This window comes from Bactrocera tryoni, chromosome 2, assembly GCF_016617805.1.
Source record: "Bactrocera tryoni isolate S06 chromosome 2, CSIRO_BtryS06_freeze2, whole genome shotgun sequence".
Taxonomy (NCBI): domain Eukaryota; kingdom Metazoa; phylum Arthropoda; class Insecta; order Diptera; family Tephritidae; genus Bactrocera; species Bactrocera tryoni.
The window spans coordinates 62469113-62494378 of NC_052500.1; the positions used below are offsets into that span (position 1 = coordinate 62469113).

Here is a 25266-nt window from a genome sequence, read left to right on the forward strand (position 1 = left end):
CAACAGGTGCTAATTGAGACTGAGTGAGCAATTGAGAAGTAAAGTCCTCCCTCGACGAACAAATACCAAGTTCTTCAAGTCCCATGTCATTCCCGAACTGCTTTATGGTGCAGAGGATTGGATGATGACAACATCTGATTTGTCGGCGTTACCAGTTTTCGAGAGAAAGGTTCTGAGGAAGATTTATTGTCCTGCATACTGCAGTCGATGGAACTCTGAGCTGTTCGAGATATACGACATTGACAAAGTTCAGCGAATTAAGAGACAGAGGCTACGCTGGTTGGGTCATGGATGAAAACTCTTCAGGTCTGAAAGTATTCGACGCCGTAACCGCCAGGAGAAGCAGAGGAAGAAGAAGATCTCCACTCCATTGGAAAGACCAAGGAGGGAAAGACTTGGCTACACTTGGAATCTCCAATTGGGGCCATGCTGCATAATGAAGAACGTCTGGGGCTCTGTTATAAAGTTGTTATAAGATAAATACGCTATCTTAATTTTATTAAGATAACTCACATATGGGCTTATATATTTGGTATAAAGTCACCTGGAAGTTCGGAAATCGTTGTATTAGTTATATGGGAGCTAAGGGAACCATTGACCTGATTCAACCCATATTTGACACATAGACATATGTACCAATGTCAGCATTACTTTGTCATGGCGTAGTAAATATTATAGCCCTTTAAGTGTAGCCAAATCTTCGTATGACTTTCTAAAATTTCAACTTATTTCATTAATTATTTACGTCGCCTAAATGTAGGCAATAAAATAACAAAAAATCGAGAATAGATAAATTTTTCAATTCATAATTTAAATCATATACGCCTACATAACATTTTATTACAAATTTAATATATTTCCAAAATAGCTATCTGCCTGCCGGAAATGCACGAATCATTAATGTTCGCTAAACGCCTAATAATATGCTACATGCGTATATCCATGTATATACATACATACGGATTTTTGCAGATTTTAGTAGCGCAACATTATTTTGTTAGCAGCTTTTGTTGTTATTAACGGTTTTAAAAATGCATACACAAATAATTGGCAAATAAATAATTCAACTAAACATACTTGTATATTTTCAGGCGCAACCTGACAAATTCATAAATATTTGATAAGCAAATAATTCAGTTTGTAATGGCGCGACTTTTTGGGAAGTTAATGTGCACTTTTTTTGTAAATACTAAATTATTAAAGTTATTAAAGTTGCACAAAAATTTAAGCGAAGTTTGGTGATGTTAGTATCGAAGTATATCTTCAGGAGCGGAATATACTCGAGCTTTACAGTTTGCGCTGCAATTTTTTTTTGATGAGGACTTTAAGCTTCTAATTATGGTTTTGAATAAAAAAAATATTTAAAGCCAAAAGTTTAAAAAGCTCCTTCAAATATTTATAAAAAGAAAAAGTTTTTTCGAAAATATTCTATTTTTAAAATGATGATTGTCATAGAAAGACAACGACAAATCTTCAAGTTTTTCAAAAAACTTGTCATGCAAAATTAGATGGAACACAATTAGAAGAGAAAGCTTCTTTGGAAGAATTTTATTTTCCAGTAGACTATAGATAGAAGCCCAAAACGTCTTTTCAGTATTGTTTTGATGCTGATCGTATTTTTCCGAGATACTTAATAATATGCAAAACTAATGAGCTTTCAAAAGCTCTATAAAAATCTGGAAGCGTTTCAAAAGACTTATTATTATTTTTAAATCCGCTGAAAACAAATGTTGACCTTACTCCTCAGAGATACTTAATAAAAGAAGCACAACTATCGAGCTTTCAAAAGCTCTATAAAAATCTGGAAGCTTTTCATAGGACTTATTATTAACTCTAAATTCGCACGAAACAGAATTGATATTAAAAGTTTCTGTGGAAGAATTTAAGTTTTGGGCAGACGATAAACAGAGTACTTACCTACTTTCTTCATTGTTTAGATGTTGATAGTGGTCCACCGAGATATTTTTAAAACTATGAATTATTATTGAGTCTAAAATTCTTAAAAAAGTCCGAAAGCTCGCAAAAAGTTTGGGTATTATTTGCATAAACACAATACCAAGGGCTCATACAATTGGTAGGAAAAGCTCTTTCGAAAGTATTGCATATGGAGAATTTTGGATTTTGGAGTGTATAAACGATTTATTTATTTTCTTGATAAAAGCTTAATTTTTTTTTTGATAATTGCAAAGTTATTGATGGTGGTCTTCAGAGAGAGTGAAATATGTATAACTATTAAGTCTGAAAAAGCTTTATAAAAGTCTAGAAGCTTTTCAAAAAGTTTACTAACGAAACTCGCATAAAAAACAATTGAAAAAAAAGCACTTTCGGTAGAATTGCAAGATTTTGAAGGCAATCTGCAAGTATCTAACTACTGTCTTCAAAAAATCGTTTTATAAATCTAAAAATGGTAGAAGCTTTAAAAAAAGCTTGGTATAGTTTGTAAATATTCATAAAAATTTTTGAAAGAAAAATATTAAGGACTTAAAAACATATTTGCATTTTTTGTATAAAAAAGCATTTTTAGAAGCTTAAAGCTTAAAAGCTCCTCAAACTGGCAAGTATAATTTATAGTAATTTTGTATATCTCCAGTTCTAAAAGCTTCTCAAATATGTTGGCATAATTTTAAAATATTCATTTAAAATGTTTGGAAAAAAAGATGGAGGATTCTTATCTTTTGTTTAAAAAATCGTTTTGAAAAGCTTAATTAAACTTAAAATATTCATACAAAATGTTTGGAAGAAAAATATGGAGGATACTTATATCTCTGGCTTAAAAAATCCTTTTGTAAAACTTAAAGCTAAAGCTTCTCAAAAATTTTAGTAAAATTTATAATCATTAATAAACTAACAGACATTTTTTTCGAAAAAACGTGTATAATGTGTTAATGATCGCTAAAAAAGCTTCAAAAACTTAGATTTTTTCATGTTGTGAGTCAAAAATTTGCATTTCAATTGCAAAACCTCTTCAGATTTCCATTCAATTCCTCTTCAGATTACTTGTGACAATGTCAGCAGGCTAGTGACTACTTTACTTGACTACTAGTGGGCTGACTAGTGACTGTTGTCAATATATCGACATCTCGAACATTTTGCTACCTGTGGCAACCACCTGAACGTAACGTAACCTTACCACTGTGCAATATCCGCAACAGATAAACTTTGTACTAAAACACATTTTTCTTTTTCACTTATGTAGACCCATCAACTGCATACTTTCTGGCGCCATCTGCAAACTAGTTTGCTATCTCCATAACGTGTTGCAAACAATATGCATAATTTTTGTTTTGTTTTCTACTTTTCTTTGCATATTAGCTAGCATTACTTTGCAAGAAGTATACGGCAACTTTGCTCATCCCCTCTGCCCTCGCCGCAGCCTAAATCGCATGTCGACAAGGGCTTTGCTGTATCGTTGCACTCACATTTACCACTTCCTTCCACCAATGCTTGACGGAGCACAAAAGTTGAAATTGCGCTTTCCTTTATTCTAAGGATAAAATGTTTGTATATGTGCAATATTTGCATATGTGAGCTTATGCGGTTTCTTTACAGTAAACGTGTGTGTTGTGTGTGTGTGTGCTGAAAGAAAAGTTTTGGTATTCTTTTCTCTTCTGCGGTTTGGTTTACTTAGTCTCTTATGGCGACTTATAACATAGTAATAAACTTCTGTACACTTTTAAACTTGGCGAAAAATAAAAATAGTTGTTTTAAGTAACGGTAAATATATACACGTGCAAAGGATAAGTGGAAAAGGCAAAAAAAAAAAATATTTAAAAAAAAGTCTAACTGTTGAAATTCTATAGTATTTCTATGTTTAAAGTTTGAAATTTAAGGCATTTACTAGGAATAATAGGCAGAGCTAATATTGAGGTATTTTTCGTGGAATAATTGCAAACAAGGAGTTATAGCATAGTCAATAGCCATAAAGCCAAATAAAAATTGGGAGCAAAGTTTTTACCAAGTATTCATCAAAAAGCTTTTCCGGTATTAAAACCTGTGCATTGAACGCGTCACATAGGGTGTTAAGCTTTAAAACCAGTATATGTCACTCCACTGGAGTACCCAAAATCGCTGCTGTTCATTCTGACTTAGATTTCATCGTCTATTGATATATTGCTATAGACTCTGGTCTACTATGGTCGTCTATTTTGTTACTCTTTTACTACAAAATTAGCTTATGTACCATATAATCAAATTTGACCCGGACTAAGCACGCAAACTGGATCGATATATTGTTTTTTTTACCAGATTGCTGCGCCTGGCGATTATTTTCATGATAACACTGGCCTACACTCATTTTGGTGCCTATGATTTTATACTAGATTTTGTATGTATTTTGTGAGTTGATACGAGAAAACAAGTCACATTATCCGTATCAGCTCTTGTTCAATAGGAAGAAAAAAAAAAAACAAATTTAAAAAAAAAAAAAACATTTTAATTTATTTGGAAATTATTCATCCAGAAAATTTTTTTTAGTAATTTTCTTGAATGAGCTCGTCCTGTACAATCACGCATAATTCCCCAGCAATAATCTGCCATCATATGAGTATCCCATCTGCCTTGGTACCTGTGTTCCATTGTTTTTATATCCTGGTAAAAGCGCACACCTTGTTCTTCACTAAAATCTCCTAAATTATGTTCAAAATGATCAATGTAACTACTTAGGTAGTGCACCTTCAAACCCATATTGCATCCTAAATTTTTGAAGCTCAGCAGCATTTCTTCGACGAACTGTTTATAGTTATCTGCTTTTAAAGTTACCAAGAAAGTTTTGTATAACAACGACAAACGATTTCCACGCAAGTTCTTCTATTTCAGTCATAGAAGCTTCAAAATTCTTAGAACTTTTTATTAGTTGACGTATCTGAGGCTCATCAAAAATTTCAGCCTTCAATTTCTCCGCAGTCAATCCTGGAAATTTTTGAGATAGGAACTTGAAGCATTGACCTTTTTTCAAGAGCTTTGACAAATTGTGTCATGAGCCCTAGTTTTATGTGCAAAAGCGGAAGAATGATTTTTTCTCGTGGAACTAAAGGCTGGTTTATGACATTTTTTTCGCCAAGAACAAGATTTCTGGCAGGCCAATTTATTTCAGTCCAATGACTAGGTCTAGCTCGACTATCCCAGCAACAAATTAAGCAAGGGTATTTTGTATAAACACTCTGCTGGCCCAACAAAAAATTTACCATTTTCAAGTCGAACAAATTACCCAACCATGTTCAGTATATCTTATTTTTTCTAAAAGAACTGAAATTACGTTGTATTCTTCTTTCATAGATGTAGAGTGGGCCAGTGGGATAGGAGCATATTTATTGCAATTGTGTAAAAGGACTGCTTTCAAACTTCTTTTACTGCTGTCGATAAAAATACGCCAATTACTTGCATGATAAGTCTTCAGGCCCATGAAAGCCATCAAGCCGTTCACATCATGACAAAATACCAAATTTGTATCAGAAGAAAAAAATTGTAGCAAGTTTTGTTCTCCTGCGCGATAGAAAGTAATATTTGCACCAGAAGAAAGACAATTTTTTTCTTTCAATCAAGATGCTAGCAACTCAGCACGCTCTTTTGCAAGATCTAAATCCCTGATAAGATCACTAAGCTCACCTTGTGAAAAAGTTTTAGGAATTGATGTTTCTCCGGAGGAATTGATTTCTCTCGAAATCATAATCTTCTTCTTCAGAAATTTCCTTTTCGTCATCGTTACGCTCTCATCCGAGTAATAATACAACCTTCAGAATTTTTGAGCTCGAGGCTAGCTGGGCTAAGTGCGCCTTTTTTAAACGCGTTTTTCTCGAAACTGTGTTTTTGAAGTTGGTTGGCAAGATTTTTCGAGAACTACTCAACCGATCTTCATGAAATTTTACATAGGTTTCTGAAATACAATTCTTAAAGATTTGGACGAAGGATATTTTTCGATTACAACTATTTGAAAAAAATGTCGCGCAATTTTCACTGAAGTTTTAATTTTTTTATAAAAATGTTTACCAAATATCTAATTTTCAGTTTATTTTTTCTTTGTTCAAGTTCTAAATTAAGGTTTTTGCTAAAACGCGTATTATTTTTTCACTTTAGATGATCCTGTAAAATGTTATCCTGCCAACGCGGTAAGATTTTTATCCGAAGGGTCACTGAAAATGGCGTCGCAATGGCCGAGTTTAAAAGCTTCACAGGCTGTTTTTGCCCGAGGTAACCCATGTAAGCCCTTAAAATCTGCGTTTTACTCGTATTGTATTTGCTGAAGAGCTTACTGCGGGTTTGAGGCTAAACACAAGTTTGTGATTTACATCGATCGATCCATTTTCATAGTGGATAAATATTGTTATTCAGATGGATGTAGTTGATGAAGTATAATAATTAATCGAAACAACGAGGTGAGGAAAAATCTTGAGTTTAATTTGATATATTTTTGTTTGCTGGTAGCATCTTTTTCTCGAAAACTACAAGTATAATTAAGAGAAATTATTTGGTAAACTCTACATTTGTGAGTAGTCTCTATTGCTAAACACTAAAATATGAAATTGTAAATCGAGTTTTGGGATTTATTTTAACAATAAATTTCATAGTTCTGAACGGTGTTTAATGCTAAACACGAGTTTATTGCGTTAAAGTGTTTAAGTTCAGTTGGAAGTTGTGTGCGTAGTCCGAGTTTATGAGAGGTGTTCAATGTCAAGCACTAGAAGGGTGCTGATTTAACAATAAACTTCATATTTCTGTGCAGTGTTTAATGCTTAAGATGAGTTTATGAGTTTATCGTGTTAGAGTAGTGAGATTAAATGGAAAGTAGCTTGCAGAGTGCATGACAAGTATATTACTTCTCATCCCTTTTGAATACACTTAACGTATTGGCACAATCTCTATGGAAATCTCTCTGAAATATGGAAAGAATGGTATACCTAAAGTCGGTACAGCAGAAATGTCGAACAAAGAATTTTTCTCAAATTATGTATTCCTAACGAAATTTCTTAGGCGGAATCGTTGGAAATGTTGGAAACGGCTTACGGTAGTTTAGTTGTAGAGCGGTATAAAGCCTTAAAAGACATGTCACGTTCTGGACGACCTTCGACTTCTTCAACTGATGAAAACTGATTAAAAAAGTATATGCTGCTTGAAAATCGTCAGGCAAGTGTTAGATAGATGGCAAGAGAGCTCGACATCTCTTACGAGTCCGTTCAAATTATTTTGGTGGCTGTTTTGGGCATTAGCTGTCTCGATACAGCGGATTCCGATAGCACATTCATGGAGAGAGTTATAATTGCCAATGAGACATGGATTTATGAGTTTGACATGCGTATAAGTCAACAATCATCGGAATGGAACCCCTTTTCAGCCGATCGAAGAGATAAAACTAAATTCGGTGAAGGCCATTCCAAAAAGTGTTTACGAAAAATGTTTCGCGGAGTGGAAAAATCATTGGCATAAGCGTATTACATTTGGTGGGTATTACTTTGAAGGCGACAAAATGAATATTGTTGAATAATTACATATTTTGCGTTTCATTTACAATTTCTAGAACCTTTTTGGTCACCATGCAAAGTGACCTTTATAACCAGCGAAAACAAATTTCTTCAAAAATGTTGAATTTTGAGAATTTTTCAGCCTTTTAGTGTGTAACCTATCGCTGTCGTGTATAAATTGCCATACAACGGCGCCATTATTGGTCGCATTCAAATTTCACTACACCAGCCCATGCTAGTATATGTGCTACACGTGTCCTCACACAATTTCGCGGTATGCGTGTCATTGTATAGGTGTAGTTTTACCTTTCATTACTGTGGTAGTAGTAGTAGTAGTGATGGTTGTTGTTGTTAAGCGGCAATTTATACGTTTTTTATTACAGGGCTTAACTAGGCATACGGTCTACTAGCTCGTCTCAGGTGCACAGGGCGCTTGAATAACCGTATATGAGCCTTAGTGTATGTATGTGAGGGTGTATATGTGAGGGTATATATGCGAGTATATTGTAAATGTGTGTGTGTATGCAAGTTGAGATGAGGCAGAAGATGTCATTGAAATAGAGGCAGTTTTGTGGGCCAAAACTTGACTGCTTGTGTGAGCTTCACACAAATTCAACTACGCATTTGCATGTGTGTGTGTGTAGTATTTAAGCATTTGAGTGTCTGTGTGTGCGTAAGCACGCGAATAGGTCGGCTTTAGAGCAGATTTGTGGTACTTTGTTAAAAATTGATGTACCTCAACTTGTCACTGTCTCACTGATTGTGCTTGTCTCGAACATATGCCAGCACAAGCAACTCACATGTGTCCTATACATACATATATGGATGTGCTTGTGTGCGATATGTGTGTGTGGGTGTGTGCTTGATTGCTTCTGTTGGCGACTGACTGACATTTCGGTTATACGAGCAGAAATAAGTGCACCTACATGCGAGCCACATGCAACCACTCACAATACACGCTATATCCGACTTGCTTTTTTTTTTGGCTGGCTACGGTGGTGTTTGTGTGCGTGTGTGTGTGCATTTCGTATGGCCTGTGAACTTTTTCATTATTCAATGTCATTTCAAATGTTGAATGGCGTATTAATGAGTGTTTGTGAGACTTAACTGTGCTGGCTGCAGCTTAACGGTACACCAAACACACACACACACACACCTACATATCTATAGGTATGCGTGTATGTATGTATAATTGCTTTTATGCTTATAAGTAAGGTTTTAAGTTCTTTCAATTGTTCCACATTTTTGTGCTTTTTTTGTGTGAGTTTTTCTGGTTGCCTTTTTCATACGCTCAGCACTCGAAAGTTAAATTGGCGTAGGTGTGCGCTCTAAGTGCTCATGCAAATGTGTATGTATACATGTGTGTTTATAAGTATCAGTTATATGTGCACATCAAGTTAAGGTTAAGTGCTGAGTGGTTACAAGGTTTAACAAGGCTTAAATTTTGCGGCTTATTTCTGTCAAAGTGTCTTTTTTTCGCTTTCAAGTGATAAGCCATATGTGGAAAGTTCTAAACGCAGCTGCTGTGTTTGCGCTTGTGATTTGGTTTTGGATGAAATTTTTTAAAACTTTAATCTTTATTACGATTGATTAGCAGTAACTGCTAAATATATTTTGATAACTAAGGCTTAAAATATGCAAATGTAAATATTTTTTTACGGCGGTTGATACCGAATCGATAGATAAGTCAGAGGCTAGGCTCAAAGAGGTGTCGTATTATGTAGAATTACAAGGAACTTTCCAAAGTAAACAGGACTTTTTGAATCTAGCGCCCCTGGTGGCGCCATCTATATGTCGACTAGTGCGTTAGAATCTGCTCTCTTTATCGATTGTCCAGTGAGAATGACATGACATTTCATAGATTGGAAGTAAAGTCATTGCGTTTTAAGTGTCAGTATGTTTGTGTTATCGGTGCGAAAATGAGCTTCGAACAAAGAAATATATATGAAAAATGGTAAATATGTTGGCTCTCTTCGAACAAAGAGCCAACATTAAATTTTGTTTTTAAATTGGTAAAACTTTTACCGAAACGTTTCAATTGATGAAACAAGTTTATGGCGATGATTGCCTCTCCCGTAGCAGAGTGCACGAGTGGTTTTAACGTTTTCAAAGTGATCGTGAGTACATAAATGATGATCAATATGTGGGCCAATCGAAATCCGTGATCACCGGAAATTCCATCGAAACTGTGCGTGAATTCATCAAAAATCGGCCGAAATCAGCCGAAATCATCATTGAAATTCATGGAAATGGAATTGAACATCTCCAAAACATCGATTTATCGCCTTTTGATCGAACATGGGGCTTACGAAAGGTGTGTGCACGGTTTGTTCCGCACAAATTGACTGACGACCAAAAATTGCTTAGAATCCAACATTCGAAGCACGATTATTTGACCAAAAATTACATTTTAACCATTAAACACACCCCGTATTCACCTGATGTGACACCGTGCGACTTCTCCCTTTCGGAAAAATGCATTTGCCCATGAAATAAAAGCGTTATGCAGACGTAGAAACCATTCAAAGGCTTGCACCGGCATACTGGCGGCCATACCGGCCAACGAGCTAAAACACTCGTTCAACATGCTTTTGGATCGTGTAAAAAGGTGTACTGAAGCAGAAGGAGACTATTTTGAATAAAATAAATTGATTTTGCCGAAAAAATCTATTGGTTCTGTCTTCTTTTAAAGTCCTGTTTACTTTGGAAACCACCTTGTATGTATATAATACTCAGCATGAACTGATATTAAAAACTTTGAATTACATTCCTTCTAATGAAGGATGTGAAGTGTAAGCAAAAAATGTCAATAGTCATAAAGTTTGATGGCTTCTCAACAGGTATTAGCAAAAGGTACAAGGTCTGACGGGAGACTTAAATCTGGTACCACGGGAAGCAGAAAGCCCTTGGATTACGCTTCAATCTGCTGATAGGGTCTGGCAAATTGGGGAGATTCGTGGTGAATGCTGTGGCTAAATGCAGCTATAATTGAAAATTTCACAGTCGCATTTTGGCCTGATGCCGGATTTACATCACGGCAGCGGTTTTAGATCGGCCTCGAACCCGATAAAAGTGGAAATGTTGTCTCTTCGCCCTTATCAATTAGGCCACGAATGGCAATTACTCACGTAAAATACAATGAAAATTGTGTCCATATATGGAGAAGGTCAGGCGAATGGTTCAGCGGAGAATGCTCACAAGCCAGCAGAACGGTCTGGGGCTGTTTTTCTTTTAATGGAGTAAAAGAGATTCAATTAAAATATTAATTTAAAAGCATCAGAAACAGTCAGGCCAATAGTAAAATCCTGGAAGCCAATTTGATACTATCTATCGAAGAACTGCATCAGTATAAAAACGACATCTTCTTTCAACACGATTCGGCGCTATGTCATAGGGTTAATATCTTTAGTAAATTTTTTTTTGGTTCTACCACCTGTTATCAATCTCATTCAAATTTAATTTCAATTATCTACCTTTTTTTTTTTGCTGGTCGTCAGTTTTGTGACTGTAAAAGAAATAAAGCAGTTGGCATAGCCTTGGAAAAGCCTCGATTTTAGCCTTATCAAAAACATGCGGGAGAGTATAAAGAAACAGGTAGCCGCATAGTGGCCGAAAACCAAAAAATGACGAGCGATTTTTTATGTATAGTACTGTATATATTCTTTGGTCATTTCTTAAAGTGTATTTTTGATATCAAAAAGCCCTTCGCAGACTATTAGAACCTTGTTTTATTTCACGAATGGGATTAAAAATCGCTCATTAAAAATAAGACGAAATTCGACAGTAAAATTTATTCATCTTAAAGAGCAATACTCGTTTACATTCGAAGACACCAGCTGTTACGTCACATATTCTATTCAAAAGTGATATTATGGCGAGCATTTCAGAATGTCTCCAAGAACTCTTGAGATATGGAAAACATTTCGCATTATATTTTGGATGTGTGTTAAGCCCTTAATTAATAATTTCTCGAAAATAAATAATTACATCATGGGCTTTGTAATAGCCCATTAAAAAATACTATTAAAAAGTTAAAAGTATTAAGCCGAATTGCCTATAAATAAACGTATGTTAGTCCATTGCTATTTCTCTCTTTGTAATAAATAAGCTTTAGTATTATTATTACCCTTAAATTATTATTGTTGTTATTTTAGTAGTAAAAAGAAAGTATTTTATAAATAAATTTAAGGTATGCTGCCATGCCAAGACTGTAGGCGACGTAAAAGTCGGGATCCGTCGATCCGCTTGTCGTGTGAATGGGACGCTTGAATCTTGGCCTTTGGACTAACAATAACGGATCGTTTCTCTCAAATGAAAATATGGTTTTGGTCGTCGCCATATTCTCCTTTTAGATTAATACATTTTGTTCAAGATTTAAGTTCTTTAGAATGCAGTCCTGCGCATAATTAGTAAGGACACAAACCAATACCAGTCAGCTGATTGTTGAATGCTGAATGATCAGTATAATTTTAGCCTTGAATTCATAGATTAGTAGTTTCACTCTAGCTTTGTGATTGTAAATGTAATTTTATCATATTTAAACTAAAGACACACATATGTATATGTCTGTAGATATGTATCATGCGGCGTGATGCTACAATCCGTTAACCAAATGTATATTTAAGGAGGAATTCAATAAAGAAGCGGCCTATTTACGTGATAGACTGGTGTACGAGCAATACGAGCTTTTCAATTGGCGGAGTTTTAGGACAACTTTTGTACACATTTGATACCGGTTCGATATTGTCAAGCTTCGTTGCTGTCGAAATGGGTGAATATCTTTGACCTTTTTATTTGAATTGCATATTTTTCCAGCGACCTACCGTTTATGTTTAGAAAACAGTAACTGATCGCTTTAGACTAAATTATGGGCGTTTAGTTCAGAGCGTAGTTCTTACTTCCCAAAGTTAGATGAAATGTCATGAATCTTTGACAGTTTCCTAACACAGGCTAGTATCACCAGATAGTATTGAATTTGTTTGTTAATGTCGCGATCCCTTATCTAGGACTTTGTATTATTATAGAGTTCAAAATTTGAATAGAACTCTTTTTTGAAACCTGTAAAGCCATGTAACCCCTTAACCGAGTTTTATGAAATTTCGAAAATCATTTTTTTCACTCTGTTCTAAATAAGAATCAGAGTAGAGCCGGATTTATGACCAACAAAAAATTATATTTTTTAGAATAAACAATTGAATTTTACAAAAAAAAAAATCAATTTGCCGTGAAAGTTCGAAAATTCCAGAAATTACCCGGAAGTTAACTTTAACCTTGAATAACTTTTAAAAGAGTGAGTATATCGAAAAATTGTTCAGACTTTTCTTGTAGAGCATTCAATTCTGTACAAGAATATGACTTTTTTATTCCTACAAACGAGAAAGCTCCAGAGAAAACAAAATATTCGTAAAAAGTGGTAAAATCCCATGTAATTTCAATGGGAAATGTACCGTGTTTGGGGCAAGGTTTATTATGAAAATTAAGGGCTTTTTATGGTCTGATATTTTTTTTAGATGGAAAACTAAAAGTTTAGGAGGCGTCTCGTCAAAAATAATCAATTTGGTAAATAACGGACACCCTACTCCATATATATATAGCTGTTATAACAAAGCGGACTCTTTTCACCATAAAAATTGCAAAAGTAAAAGTGCGGAAGAGAATAAGTCATAATGAATTTCAGATGAAAAATATTCAAGTCAAGTCCAATCCACAGCCAGACAATGCCGAGTATTCAGGATATTTAGTAAGAAGGCATACTGTTTCTCAAATACAGCACAGTTAATTAATATTGTCTGGGCAAGGTCTCTTTTCTCAAAATAGCTCCATATTTGATTTGAAATTTGATGGTGTTGATTGAAAATTACGATAGTAATCCGTGCTGTAAACCGAAGTTGTGGTAAGTCTTAGCTTGCATTAAGACTGCTCTTCGTATTGAAAAAAGATCGTTCGAAGTTCAAACCTCTTGGAAAGAGGGTTTTTAAGGTATTAAACAAGGTAAAAACTCCAAACTTTTCGTCAGAAGCCTTAATGATTAACGAGTACTTCTCAATGATTCGAATTATTTTATTGGTTAGATTCCGAACAAAAAATGTTGTAAGAAACCCTTTAAGCATCCAAAGTCTAAACATGTTTTCTATTATTGCCAATTTTCGCTCAAAAATAAATTTGCTCTTCAAAATTTGGAAATATAAAAAAAAATATATTTTTATATATGTACATATATTAAAGCTCTTTCCTATATACATCCTGCTGTTGTGAAGTTGAGCGTTAGCCTTGCTCTCCTGTAGATGCTCAAAATTTCTCAATCAACTGATTTGAATTTTAAAATTAAATGGGTATATTGCATATTTAGAGTGAAACCAAGATATTTATGTATCAGTTGATAAAAGCAATTCTGCTATTTGTTCGAAAAACTCTATTGATATCTTCTCTTTAGCTCTTCCATTTAACACCTTTCTTGATTACTTTTACTGAGCACTTCTCTTGTTTTTTTTTCATGAGCACTTCTTAGAGTTCTGAGCTGTTGTTTTGATAATTTTTCTTAAGCTCTTCTTTAAGTTATAACTACAGAAATTTTTTTAATGATTTTAACTTTCAGTGACTGTATAAAGCCGTAATCAAATAACAGCTCGAAAGAATACTGTACAGCAACAAACGAAACTCTGGCGGATTTCTTTCTGCTATGAAATGTTGACCACTAAGCACAATTCCATAATATTATTTTCGAAAAGTTTTTTAGTCTCCTACAACAAAAAAGAAACTTAAACTAATACTATCAAAAGCCAGAAGCTATATCTATACATATTCAGAAATGTAGATCCCATCGTGACCGACTCAGTAGCGAAATATAGACCTCATCCTGACTCAGCATTCAAGCACAATAATTAGTGACAGCAAAATACTTGCAAAATCTATTGATATTTACTAAGCATAATTCACTAAAATCACTCGCACTTATATATTTATAACAAGAAAGGTAATTTGAAATGTTACTTACCCAACAGTGACGTCAAAAATATTGCTACCAACTGAACTGGAAACCGCCATATCACCGAATCCCTTACGCGCCACAATCACCGACGTTATCAAATCGGGTATTGATGTGCCAGCGGCAAGGAAGGTCAAACCCATAACCTATACGGCGCAGTTGGTGAGTGGGGTATAGGAAAAACACAGTTAGCAAATATTCAAAAGCAATGAAATGATGTATGAAGATAAGTCTCAAAAAAGTAGAAATATGTAAAGATATAAAGAATGACCCACATTACACATACATATGCGCACATCTATGTACATATATACATATGTATGTGTTTACATCCACTCACCTCGGGTGGTATGCGTGCCGTATCGCCGGCTACGTTCGCCCACCACACCATCAGATATGAGAAGGCAGCAATCCATAGTATAGAGCCTATGAACGTGACCGGGTAGTATTTCTTGCCGCGCGGTGTACGCGTATCGGGCAACGTCAGCCACATGGGTATTAGCAGTGGTGCCACCATTATGTAGGTGAGACGTTTGCGGGCAGTATCGGGCCATGCCATGCTCAGTGGTTCCGGCTCATCTTCAATTTCATTGGCCTAAATTTTGCAGTTTCAATTTGTTGTGTGATTTTGTATTGTTGTTGTTTTTATTTTTTAATTTTTATTTTATGTTTGTGTGTGTATGTGTGTGAGTGGGTATTTTGGTAATTGTGTTTTTTTTAGTGGCATCATTGCGTTCGTTACAAAGTGGTGGGTTGGGAGTATTTTTGGAGGTGGGCAATTTATTGTTGGTTAAGGGAGAAGAGGTGTAAATGAGAAAAAAAATTTATTAGTAACTGTTATTTTGAAATATTTTTCGGTATTATTAAATTTTAAATATAACTTTGTGATAAATATATATATATGTATAGATTAGTAAGTATTTAATTTAAATATGGTTTTTAATAAATTTACAAAAGGATCTTAATTTGGTTAATTTTGGCAAAATTTCGTTATAAATGTATGAAATTTGTATTTATATTTATAAAGAATATTAATTGTTTATACAAAATGCAGTAAATGACGTTTTGTGAAATATGAAATTTTATAAAAAAATTAATTGTGATTTTAAAATATTTTAAAACAATCATTTTGAGAAAGAAATATTTGATTTTTTTTTTGGAAATGGTTGCGCAGTCAATATAATAAATATTCTTAAATAAAACGAGTTCAGTGAAAATGCGCTTACAAATTTTTTTTTTGTATTTTTTTTTTAACTTTAAAGCAGTAATTAATAATTAAATAATAATGAAAAGTGAAAAAAAATTTTAGAAAAATAAAATAAAAAATATTTGAATAAGTACATAAGGCATCTACCATACATATGTATGTATATATGTATGTATGTATATACTATACATTCTTGTATGGTGCTTGTGGATTAATTTTTTTTATACTTATTTATAATAAATTAAATTATGTCTTTTAAAAGTATAAAAAAATAATACTCTATGTTGAAAAATGTGAAATAAAATATTTTGAAGTTTTTTAAAAATAAAATCAAAAATTTTTACAAAAATATTCTAACAAATAAAAAGTGTAATTTTTAAATTTATTTCTAATAAATTGTAGAATATATTTTTGTAAAAATATTTCAAAAAGTAAATTAAAAGATGGACATATATGTATTTCGAATTTTCTTTTGAAAATTGTTTTTTTTTTCATAAAATTTGGTCAACTTATTTCACATATTGTTAACGTTATTTCAGTTTTAATTTTTTATGTGTAGAGTTTTACAATCAATATTAGAGCTGTGCCTAATTTTGAAACACTATTTTTTAAGAGTCATTTAATTTCTTTCAATTTTACAAATTTGAATATTGACATTAGAAATTTTTAATTGAATTTATTTTAACATTAATTTTAATTTTAATTTTAATTTTTAATTTTAATTTTAATGCTAATTTTAATTTTAAATTTTAATTTAAATTCTAACTTAAATTTAAATTTTTAATTTTTTAATTTGCATTTTAAAAAATATTTAAATTTTAATAGTTAAAGAAATTTTAAGAAGTACTGAAATAGTTTCAGATAAAAAATAATTTATATTATTTTATATTTTGAAAAAAAAATATTTTCAATTCGCAGAAAAAGTATTATTTACATTTTAATTATTATTATTAAAGTCTTATATTTTAAATTTGTTTTATGATATGTTTTCGGTTTTTCAAAAATTTCAAAACATAGAATTTTTGATTTTAAAATTAATTTTTTTTAAAGAAAATTTGGTTTTTATTACTTCATTTGAATTTTTTTGTTATTTTTTTTAATGTTTTGAGTTTTTAAAATGTTTCCAAATGTGGAATTTTCGTCGTAAAAATTTTATTCGATTTTAATTTTTTAAGAAGATTTTGTTTTTATTATTTCACTTTATTTTTTTTTTGTTCGTATTCTTTTGATGCTTTTAATTTTTGAAAGTTTTTATTAAAACAAATTGTGTTAAAAATCTTTTAAAATTTTGGAAAATTTTCAAAGATTCCTTTAGCAGTTAGTCCGTTGATTGGAAAATTGCTAGATACAATGTTTGAATTATTGAGAAAAATATGTGTTTTTTTCTTTGCGTGAACAGTTCAAAAATAATTTGTTGAAATAAAAATTACAAATTAATAAAATTGGAAATTTTGAAAAAAAATCTTGAGTAATAATTTTTGTTTATATTGTTTGTTCTGAAATACTAACTAAAGTTATTTTTTAATTTTTATTTTTCTTTCCAAATTAAACAATAAAATTTTTAATTTAAAAAATTCGAAATTCGAATTTTTTAAATGAATTAAAAATTATTCTTACCTATTATTTTCACTTATAAATTTAATTAAAATTGAAAAAACTTAACACTTAAAATTTTTGTTACATAAAACAACCAAATAGATTTTATAAAATGAATATTAATAAAATGTTAATAATCTTAAAACACTTTTTCACTGAACTCATGTGATATAAAATATATTATGGTTTGTAAAAATATGTAAATTTTTTTTGATGTTATATAAAGCGATAGAATGTTAGTGATTTAGTAAAAAGTAAAGAAAAAATGCTTTTGTATGTTACACTACTAAATAATTTAGAAAGAGAGTATTTTGTTTGGCAAGGTTGTAGCTAGCTAGATTTTTGGGGTAAATTTTTTAAACTAGTGGCCTGATAAATAGTTTTTATATTTTTTTGCAAAGAATATTTCAATTCCAACAACAAAATATTAATTATTTTATTTATATTTCTTATTTTTTTTTTATATTTATTTTATTCTATTTTACAAAGTTATATTTCAATTATTAGGGTAGATCAAAAAAGACTATTATTTCTTGCTTGTTACTCTGGAAAATAGCTGCTTAGTCCACTAAGAAAGTTCTTCCAATTATGAGCTCTTAATTGTAACCCGAAGGAAATAATCAAACCACGCTTCTAACTATTTGAAAAAATATTTCGTTTCATAGATTTTGTAGGAAATTCAATGCTCTGTAATGATCTCTTACGATTTTTTTGTAAATCTAACCGGCCTAAAGACATTAACGCTTGAAATTTTATTGTTTTAAGAAACTTTTTTTATACATTTTATAAGCCAATGAAAACAATTATTTTAAATTGGAAAACTTTTAGTTTGGCCGAAAATTTACTGCTTTTCAAATTGGTCGCGAGCAATAGTTCGTTTAAGTTGAGCGTTGGAGAGATATCCATTGTCAAACAGCAAAAAAAAAAAATTAATAATAAAACACAGAATTAAAAAAAAAATATAAAATAAAATGTATAAATTTTAGAGATAAGTAAGTTTTCTGGATTTAAAGTGATTTTAATCTCTAAACAAGATATTTTTTCATGTAGACATATGTATATTTTTCCGCTAGATAATAAGAAAAAGGAGATAACAGTTCCCACGACTGTCACAACAGTTCCAAGGACTGTCAACTCGGCAGAATTCTGCAGCTAGAACAACAACAACAAAAGAGATAACTGTCGGAGTACCTTCGCGAGGTTCCTAGAGGTGTCTAAGAAATCATTTTTCAAAAATTATTTAATTTTTTTGATTTACCCTAATAAATAAAATTCTTTTTTGAAATCAGGTTCGTAAAAATAAAGTACAAACTTTTAGAAAAGTTTAATTTCATAAAATTTTTTCAATAAACTTTTCATTCAAAATTTTTTAATGATTTTTTTTATTTTTTTTTAATTTTTTGTAGTAAAACACAATTTTTTTGTTATTTATTTTTAGTTATTTTTCTACTCAATTTTTTTTTGTTTCCATAATTTTTTTTTACTATTTTAACAGTTATGTTTTGAGATTGGTTCTTACTAAACTAATGGGTTGTCTGCTCTAATATATATAACTACAATAACTTTATATTTTCGAAAGTGCTAACAAGCAATTTATAACATTATGCTACATTGTTTAAAAATATTTCTAAATTTTTATTTTATTTTTGGTTTTTTTTAAAGTTAAGGCTTTATATAGCTTTTTTAAATATTTTCAGAAAAGTTAATGCTTTTATACTTAATTTTAAATTTATTCATTTATTTAAAATTTCTTTATTAATTTTTTATTAAAAAAAATAATAATATTTTCTTTTTTTAATTTTTTTCATTAAAGAAATATTTAATGGATTAAAATATTTTTTTTTTTGCTTAAGAAAAATTATTAGATTAAATTATTGTATTATTTTACTTTCTAATGTTTAGAAATTAATTTAGTATTTATTTAACTAACATTGAGTCGCCTAACCAAGCATTTTTTTTATTTAATATATTAAAATTCTGGTTTTTAGTTTTGTTTAGTTAAATTTTAGAAAGTGGGTGAAAAGTGATTGAATGCATGCCAGTGCTGATGAACGCTGTATGATCATGCTGAGTATGATTAATAGCAATAAAGCAAGCATAACATATTTTGTACATTTTTTATTTACAGTGTAAAAAGTGAAATATTCTTTATTGCAAAAAAGAAAAAGTAAAAAAAATGTAAAAAAAATGTATATTTAATATAAAAGTTGTTTTTTATATTTTCTGAATCCTACAAACAGTAAAAGAAAAAAAATTAAAAAAAATATATATTTATTTTAAAATCTAATAAAAAAATTAAATTTCAAATAAATAATTTTTTTTTTAATTTTTTTGAAACCGATAATGTTTGTAAAAAATTTATTTAGAAAAAATTATTTACATATATATATAATATTAGACTGAATATTGTAAAACCTAAAAGAAAAAAAATTAAATAAAAAATTATTTATAAATAAATTTAAATATTTAAAGAAAAGTTTTAAATTATACAATTTTTATTATTTTTTGAATTATAAAATTTGTATAAAATATTGTATATAGAAATCGAAACATATTTTTTTTGTAAATAGATTTTTTTCGTAAATATTTACTCATTTTACTTACAATGAATATTTTCAAAAATTTTATTATAGAGTCGAAACATGTTTTTTATATACGATATGTGTATATTTTTTTATTTTTTGGGTTTTTAAAAATTATTTTTGTGGTGTATAAATATTTTTTAATTATTTTTATGAATATATTTTATTTGTGTTGCTTTTCTATTGCAGTAGAGTTGAAACATTTTTTAAAATACAATATATATAATTAAAAATATATAAAAATCAGAGCAAAATAATTTTTATTTATTTTATTCTTAATTTTTTACTTTCATTTATTTATTTATTTTTTTGTTTTTTAGTAAATTCTCATTGAACTGCTACAAGCGTCTTCGATACCTTTACCTTAGCACTTCACAAATTGAAACTAATTTTATCAATTTCCAATCACTAAATGTCCAATAAGACAATCTATTACCAAAATATTACATTAATCTCGCCCAAAACTTTGCCAATCCCCACAAAAACTAAAAAAAACTATACTTCCGAATTTCGGCAATTCTCAAAGTTTTACTATTCGCCCAAAATAAATAAAAGAAATCAGCGCAGCAGAATGTAAACTGCATCCCGCTGAAGATTAAAATGGCTAAAATATAGTTAACTGATTGTCCACTAATGAAGGACATCAGCTTAAGCGCATTTGCTGCTCGCTGCAACGTCTGCTGCTGCCACATTATTATCCTTCACACTCGAATGCCGCACAAATGCAGAGGAAATCATACGAATTTTCACAATTGAGTGCATTCAGCATGAGCGCTTAAAATGCTTGGTCTTTTATTCTTGCATTTTTAGTTCAACACTGTAATTCACAGGCCACAAAGTATTTGCTATCGTTGTGGTGAATCTACTTTCACTCTGTTGTTTTTGTTGTCGCTACGCAAAAGTTTTAATATTATTTGCATTAGTTGCCACTATCTATTCGTAGGCTTTGGTGAAATAATGCAGCTGACAAAAATTCTTATGTAAATTTTGAAGATATTTGCTTTAATATGAGCAGTACCCGGCGTATACGTAACTTTTTCTTGGCTTCGTAAAGTATAAGGCTGGGCGTATACGTAACTTTCGTACATGTCGATGTGTGGTGCTTATTTCGTATTTGTTGTTGGAAGTTATTTGCTTAAATACGAGCCGTACACGGCGTATACGTAACTTCGTGGCTTTGTAAAGTATGAGGCAGGGCGTATACGTAACTTGGTAGTTTAGTATGGTAAATGAAGGGTCAGAGCGTATACGTAACTTTTTTTTCATTTCGATAAGTAATACTTATTTGGAATTTGTTGTTGTTTATAGATTTTATTTTTGGCTTACCTCAATAGTGAGGCGTGTAAATGCCTCTGAGAGCATAAAAGTCTTTATGAAAATATAAGCCTGAAGTTTTCCAGATCATTGCATACTTTTGGGACTTTGACGTAGCATGTCTACTGATCTAAGCGAGCTAGTGCATGTATGGTTGAAAATATTTAAGTCTTGGAACTCTTTATCGGCTTAGAAAACACGAATTATAATTATATAAGAACTGCACATGTGAAAAGTATTCAGCATTGGAACAGCCAGAGTTAACGTTTTTTCTTGTTTTGCTGCTTTTTTGATATTTATGAACATACTCGACTCGCATTTAAGTCTATTTACTATTTTTAGTTAGCACAAATTTAAATGTACTATACATTCTTTTTTTAAAAATATTAATTGCAATTTTTTGCCTCAAAGTTAATCAAGAAAATGATTTGTGTTCTCAAAAATACAAAAATTTCCTTTATCAATAATTAATTTTTCGTCCGCTGTTGTATTTAAATCTAAATAAACGTCACATTGGACATACGCGTCGTATACGTAACATTGCTTCATAGCCTAGATGTTGTTTGATAATGTCATATTCATTTTAAATAAATAAATTATACAATTATAGTAAATTATTCATAAGCAACTTAATTGGCACACGAGCATACATATATTTCCCACCGTTTTTTGTTGAATCAATTTTCATTTTTCACGATTACATTTTCAATTTGCCACGCTGCCATACTTAACAAGCCGACATACGCACTTACCCACGAAGCATAACTGCACTGAATTTATTTCTAATATTTACTTGACATTTCTTGTTGCCCAACTTAAATTCCATTTTAATAATTTAAGCTACTTAAGTGTCTTTTGGCGCAAATCTGCCACTCGATTTAGCCAAAGGCACCGTCAGCAGCGAGCGGACGCGAAGGTCATTAGTATAGAAGACACATATACATACATATATTATATGTGTATGTGTGCTGATGTCAGTGTGTGCATTCGTAATGCGTCAATACACACATTTGCATGCGTTTATGGGAAGGCGGAGTCTAGGAGTGCCATCGCATGTTTATGCATGTACGAGTACGAAAAGTCCCATGTTGAGTCGCAGCACCAGCAGCAGCTAACGTGCGTATAAGTGTTGCTGTAAATGCTTCATCGCCAACCGCGTCTAACATTCGGAATTCGAATTTCATTTCACTTATGATGACATTCAAAAATACAACTTTTTCTCCTGTCTAATTCCTTGGTGACAAGTGTCGCCCTCGCTGTTGCTGCCGATGGCATGCCATTGCATATGAATATGTTAACAGCCGTCATTGTCAATCATATGCGCAAGTATGTATGAGAATGTGCGCATTTGTGCTCGTTGTAGTATTTTCGACAATACGCATTTCTGCTCAGATGTGAAGGTGAATTTCATTGTCATTGTTTTGTGGGCACAAAGGTTTACCTCTCGCACGGGTTTCATGCAATTTTTAAATTTTTGCATTTGAATTGGCTTAACTTGAAAAGTGATTTCTAAGTTATAACATGAGTTTCTGCAAAAATTAAGTTTCAATTCCATTCTATTTCATATAATAATGTTAACAAATTATTAAAACTAAAGCTTAAGTTAAATTTTTAAACAGATTTTAGTTTACGCTGTGCTCAAAATTAGTTCATTCATAAACAAATGTTTCATTTCCATTTTGTTCCGCATTGTAATATTATAAGATTTTCTTTAAATATTATTTTTTTTAGATATATGAAAACTTTTATTTTCGAAAAATAAGTTCAAATTCAATTCAATTAAGTTCCGATTCCATTTTGTTTCATATAATAATAATAAGAAAGTCCTAAAGTTAATGTTTTAAAAGTGTTTAAACAGTTTTTTTAGATTACACTGTACACAAAATGAGTTTATTTCTAAATTAGTGTTCCATATCCACTTTGTTCCTGGCAATAATATTATTAGATTTGTGTTGGAAATAGATTTAATATATTTTAGTTTTTGTAGCTATATACGGGGCTTTTGCGAAAATTAAGTTCCAATTCCATTTTGTTTCATATAATAATGTTAAGCAGTTTTAATTCAACCGATTATATGTTCTTAAACAATTATTTAGAAGACAATGTAACAAAAATTGTTTTCTTTCGAAATTAGTGTTCCATTTCCACTTTGTTCCAATATTATATATTTTTGTTGAAAAAATGATTCTATTTACCTAAATTTCGCAGCAAAAATAAGCAAAAGAAATTATGTTCCAATTCCACTGTGTTTCATATAATAATCAATATATGTATATATGTAAATATGTACATACATACATACATACATATTTACATATATACATACATATACATATAACACTAAATATTTTCCTTCTTTTAAACATTGCTACAGCATTCCTTAGTCGTGTCTAATGACGTTATGATGTTTGTTATTTCAGTCAAGTGTTTCATTTTCCGTTTTTTTCAATATTTACTCATACGATGTTCCTAGCCAAATTTTTTTTTAAAGTATTAGCAGCACACAATTGTGAGACTCAAACAGGCTGTTAGTGCGATTTTTTAACGGGATATATAATATCAATAATTTGTTCAATTTTCATTTTGTTTCAATATTTACTCAAGTGGACTAGCGTTCCACTTTCACTTAGTTCTATGCGTTAAAAAATTAATTTTTAAACGAAACTCAAGAAAATGGTGTAGTTTTCTATTTTAAGAGTTCCATTTCCAAAAAGTTTCAGCTCTTAAATATATGTAAATTCACGAAAATGATTGATAAACAGTTTTATATTTTCTATTTTAAGAGTAACTATTAGTGTTCCATTTCCAAAACGTTCCAGATCTTGAATAAATGTAAGCTCATGAAAATGATTTATGAACAATTTTGTATCTGATTTAAGTATAATGTTTCATTTCCAAAACGTTCCGGCCTTTAAGCAAATGTGAAAATACGATTTTGGAAAACAAAGAAATTATACTTAGTCCAAAGTTTTATTATTTTATTTACATAATTTAAGCAATCGATTTTTATATAATATTTTTTATTAATTTAGCAACTTTTGGAATATCGTGTTTTCCAATAGGAATGCTATGATTTCTAAGTGTTGTTTTGGTAAGTGTTGCTGAAGACCGCAATTTGTCGATTCCAACATGTTCTCAAGAATTATAACTGTCTCAAATCAAAACCTGTCGGATTTTGAGAAAGCATTCGGGCTTGCATCCATAAAAAGCTGCTCTCACTCAAAAACTAAAGCCACTGGAGCAATGGAAATTTCGTGAATGAGCTGATTTTGCATTTGAACAACTTGAAAATGATAACGATTTTTTAAGAAAATCAACGTCTCCGGTGGGGCTCACTTTCATTTCAGTAGTGCGTTAATTAAACAAAATTGTCAATTCTGGTCCGAAGAAAATCCACATTTCATTTCAGTAGTGCGCTAATTAAACAAGATGGTCAATTTTGGTCCGAAGAAAATCCAAAAATTATTCATGAACAACCATTGAATTCACCTAAATTGACAGTTTGCTGTGGTTTGTGGTCTGGAATCAGCGGTCCGCATTTTTTCGAAATAAAGTTGGTGACACTGTTACAGTTAGATCGATGAAAGCCAACTTCTATGGCCGCAATTGGAAGAACAACATCTGGTTCCAACAAGACGAGCCCACGTGCTACACAGCACGTGTAAAAACCGATTTTTTGCGAGAAAAGTTTGAAGATTTGATTATTTCAAGAAATTGTGGCATTGAATGGTCATTAGCCTACTACTACTTGTTGGGTTATTTGAAGTCAATAAACTAGACTTTAGCAATAAACTAGACTCCCCTAAAGCTTTAGAAATCAATATTGAACGAGCTTTTCATGACAGACTACTTAATGTAGTGGAAAAAGTACTCGAAAATTGTGTTCGCCGAATTCGTCCCTGCAAAAGAAGTCGTGCATGCTATTTGAGTAATGTTATGGCTGTCTTTTATTTATAGCTTATATTGGTATTTTGTATGCTTAAATTTCAGCTACAAAATTTGCTCATCTGCAGTCTACTATCAAGGGTATTAATAAATTGCTTTTAGCACCACTTTCAATTAATTGCTTTAAATCAATTATCAATTACAAAGATTCCCTTATAATCTGTTTCCGTTTCCTACAATTAA

General features: G+C 31.1%; 1 protein-coding gene across 1 annotated transcript in view; it reads right to left on the reverse strand.

The window, feature by feature from the left end:
* LOC120769007 (sodium/potassium/calcium exchanger Nckx30C) overlaps nt 1-25266 on the reverse strand; it is a 126644-nt gene that overhangs the window by 14391 nt on the left and 86987 nt on the right. Inside the window, exons 4-5 of the mRNA XM_040095847.1 lie at nt 14780-15034; nt 14449-14585 (exon numbers count right to left, since the gene is read on the reverse strand). Coding sequence (XP_039951781.1) covers nt 14449-14585; nt 14780-15034 — 392 coding nt within the window. The remainder of the gene's footprint in view (nt 1-14448; nt 14586-14779; nt 15035-25266) is intronic.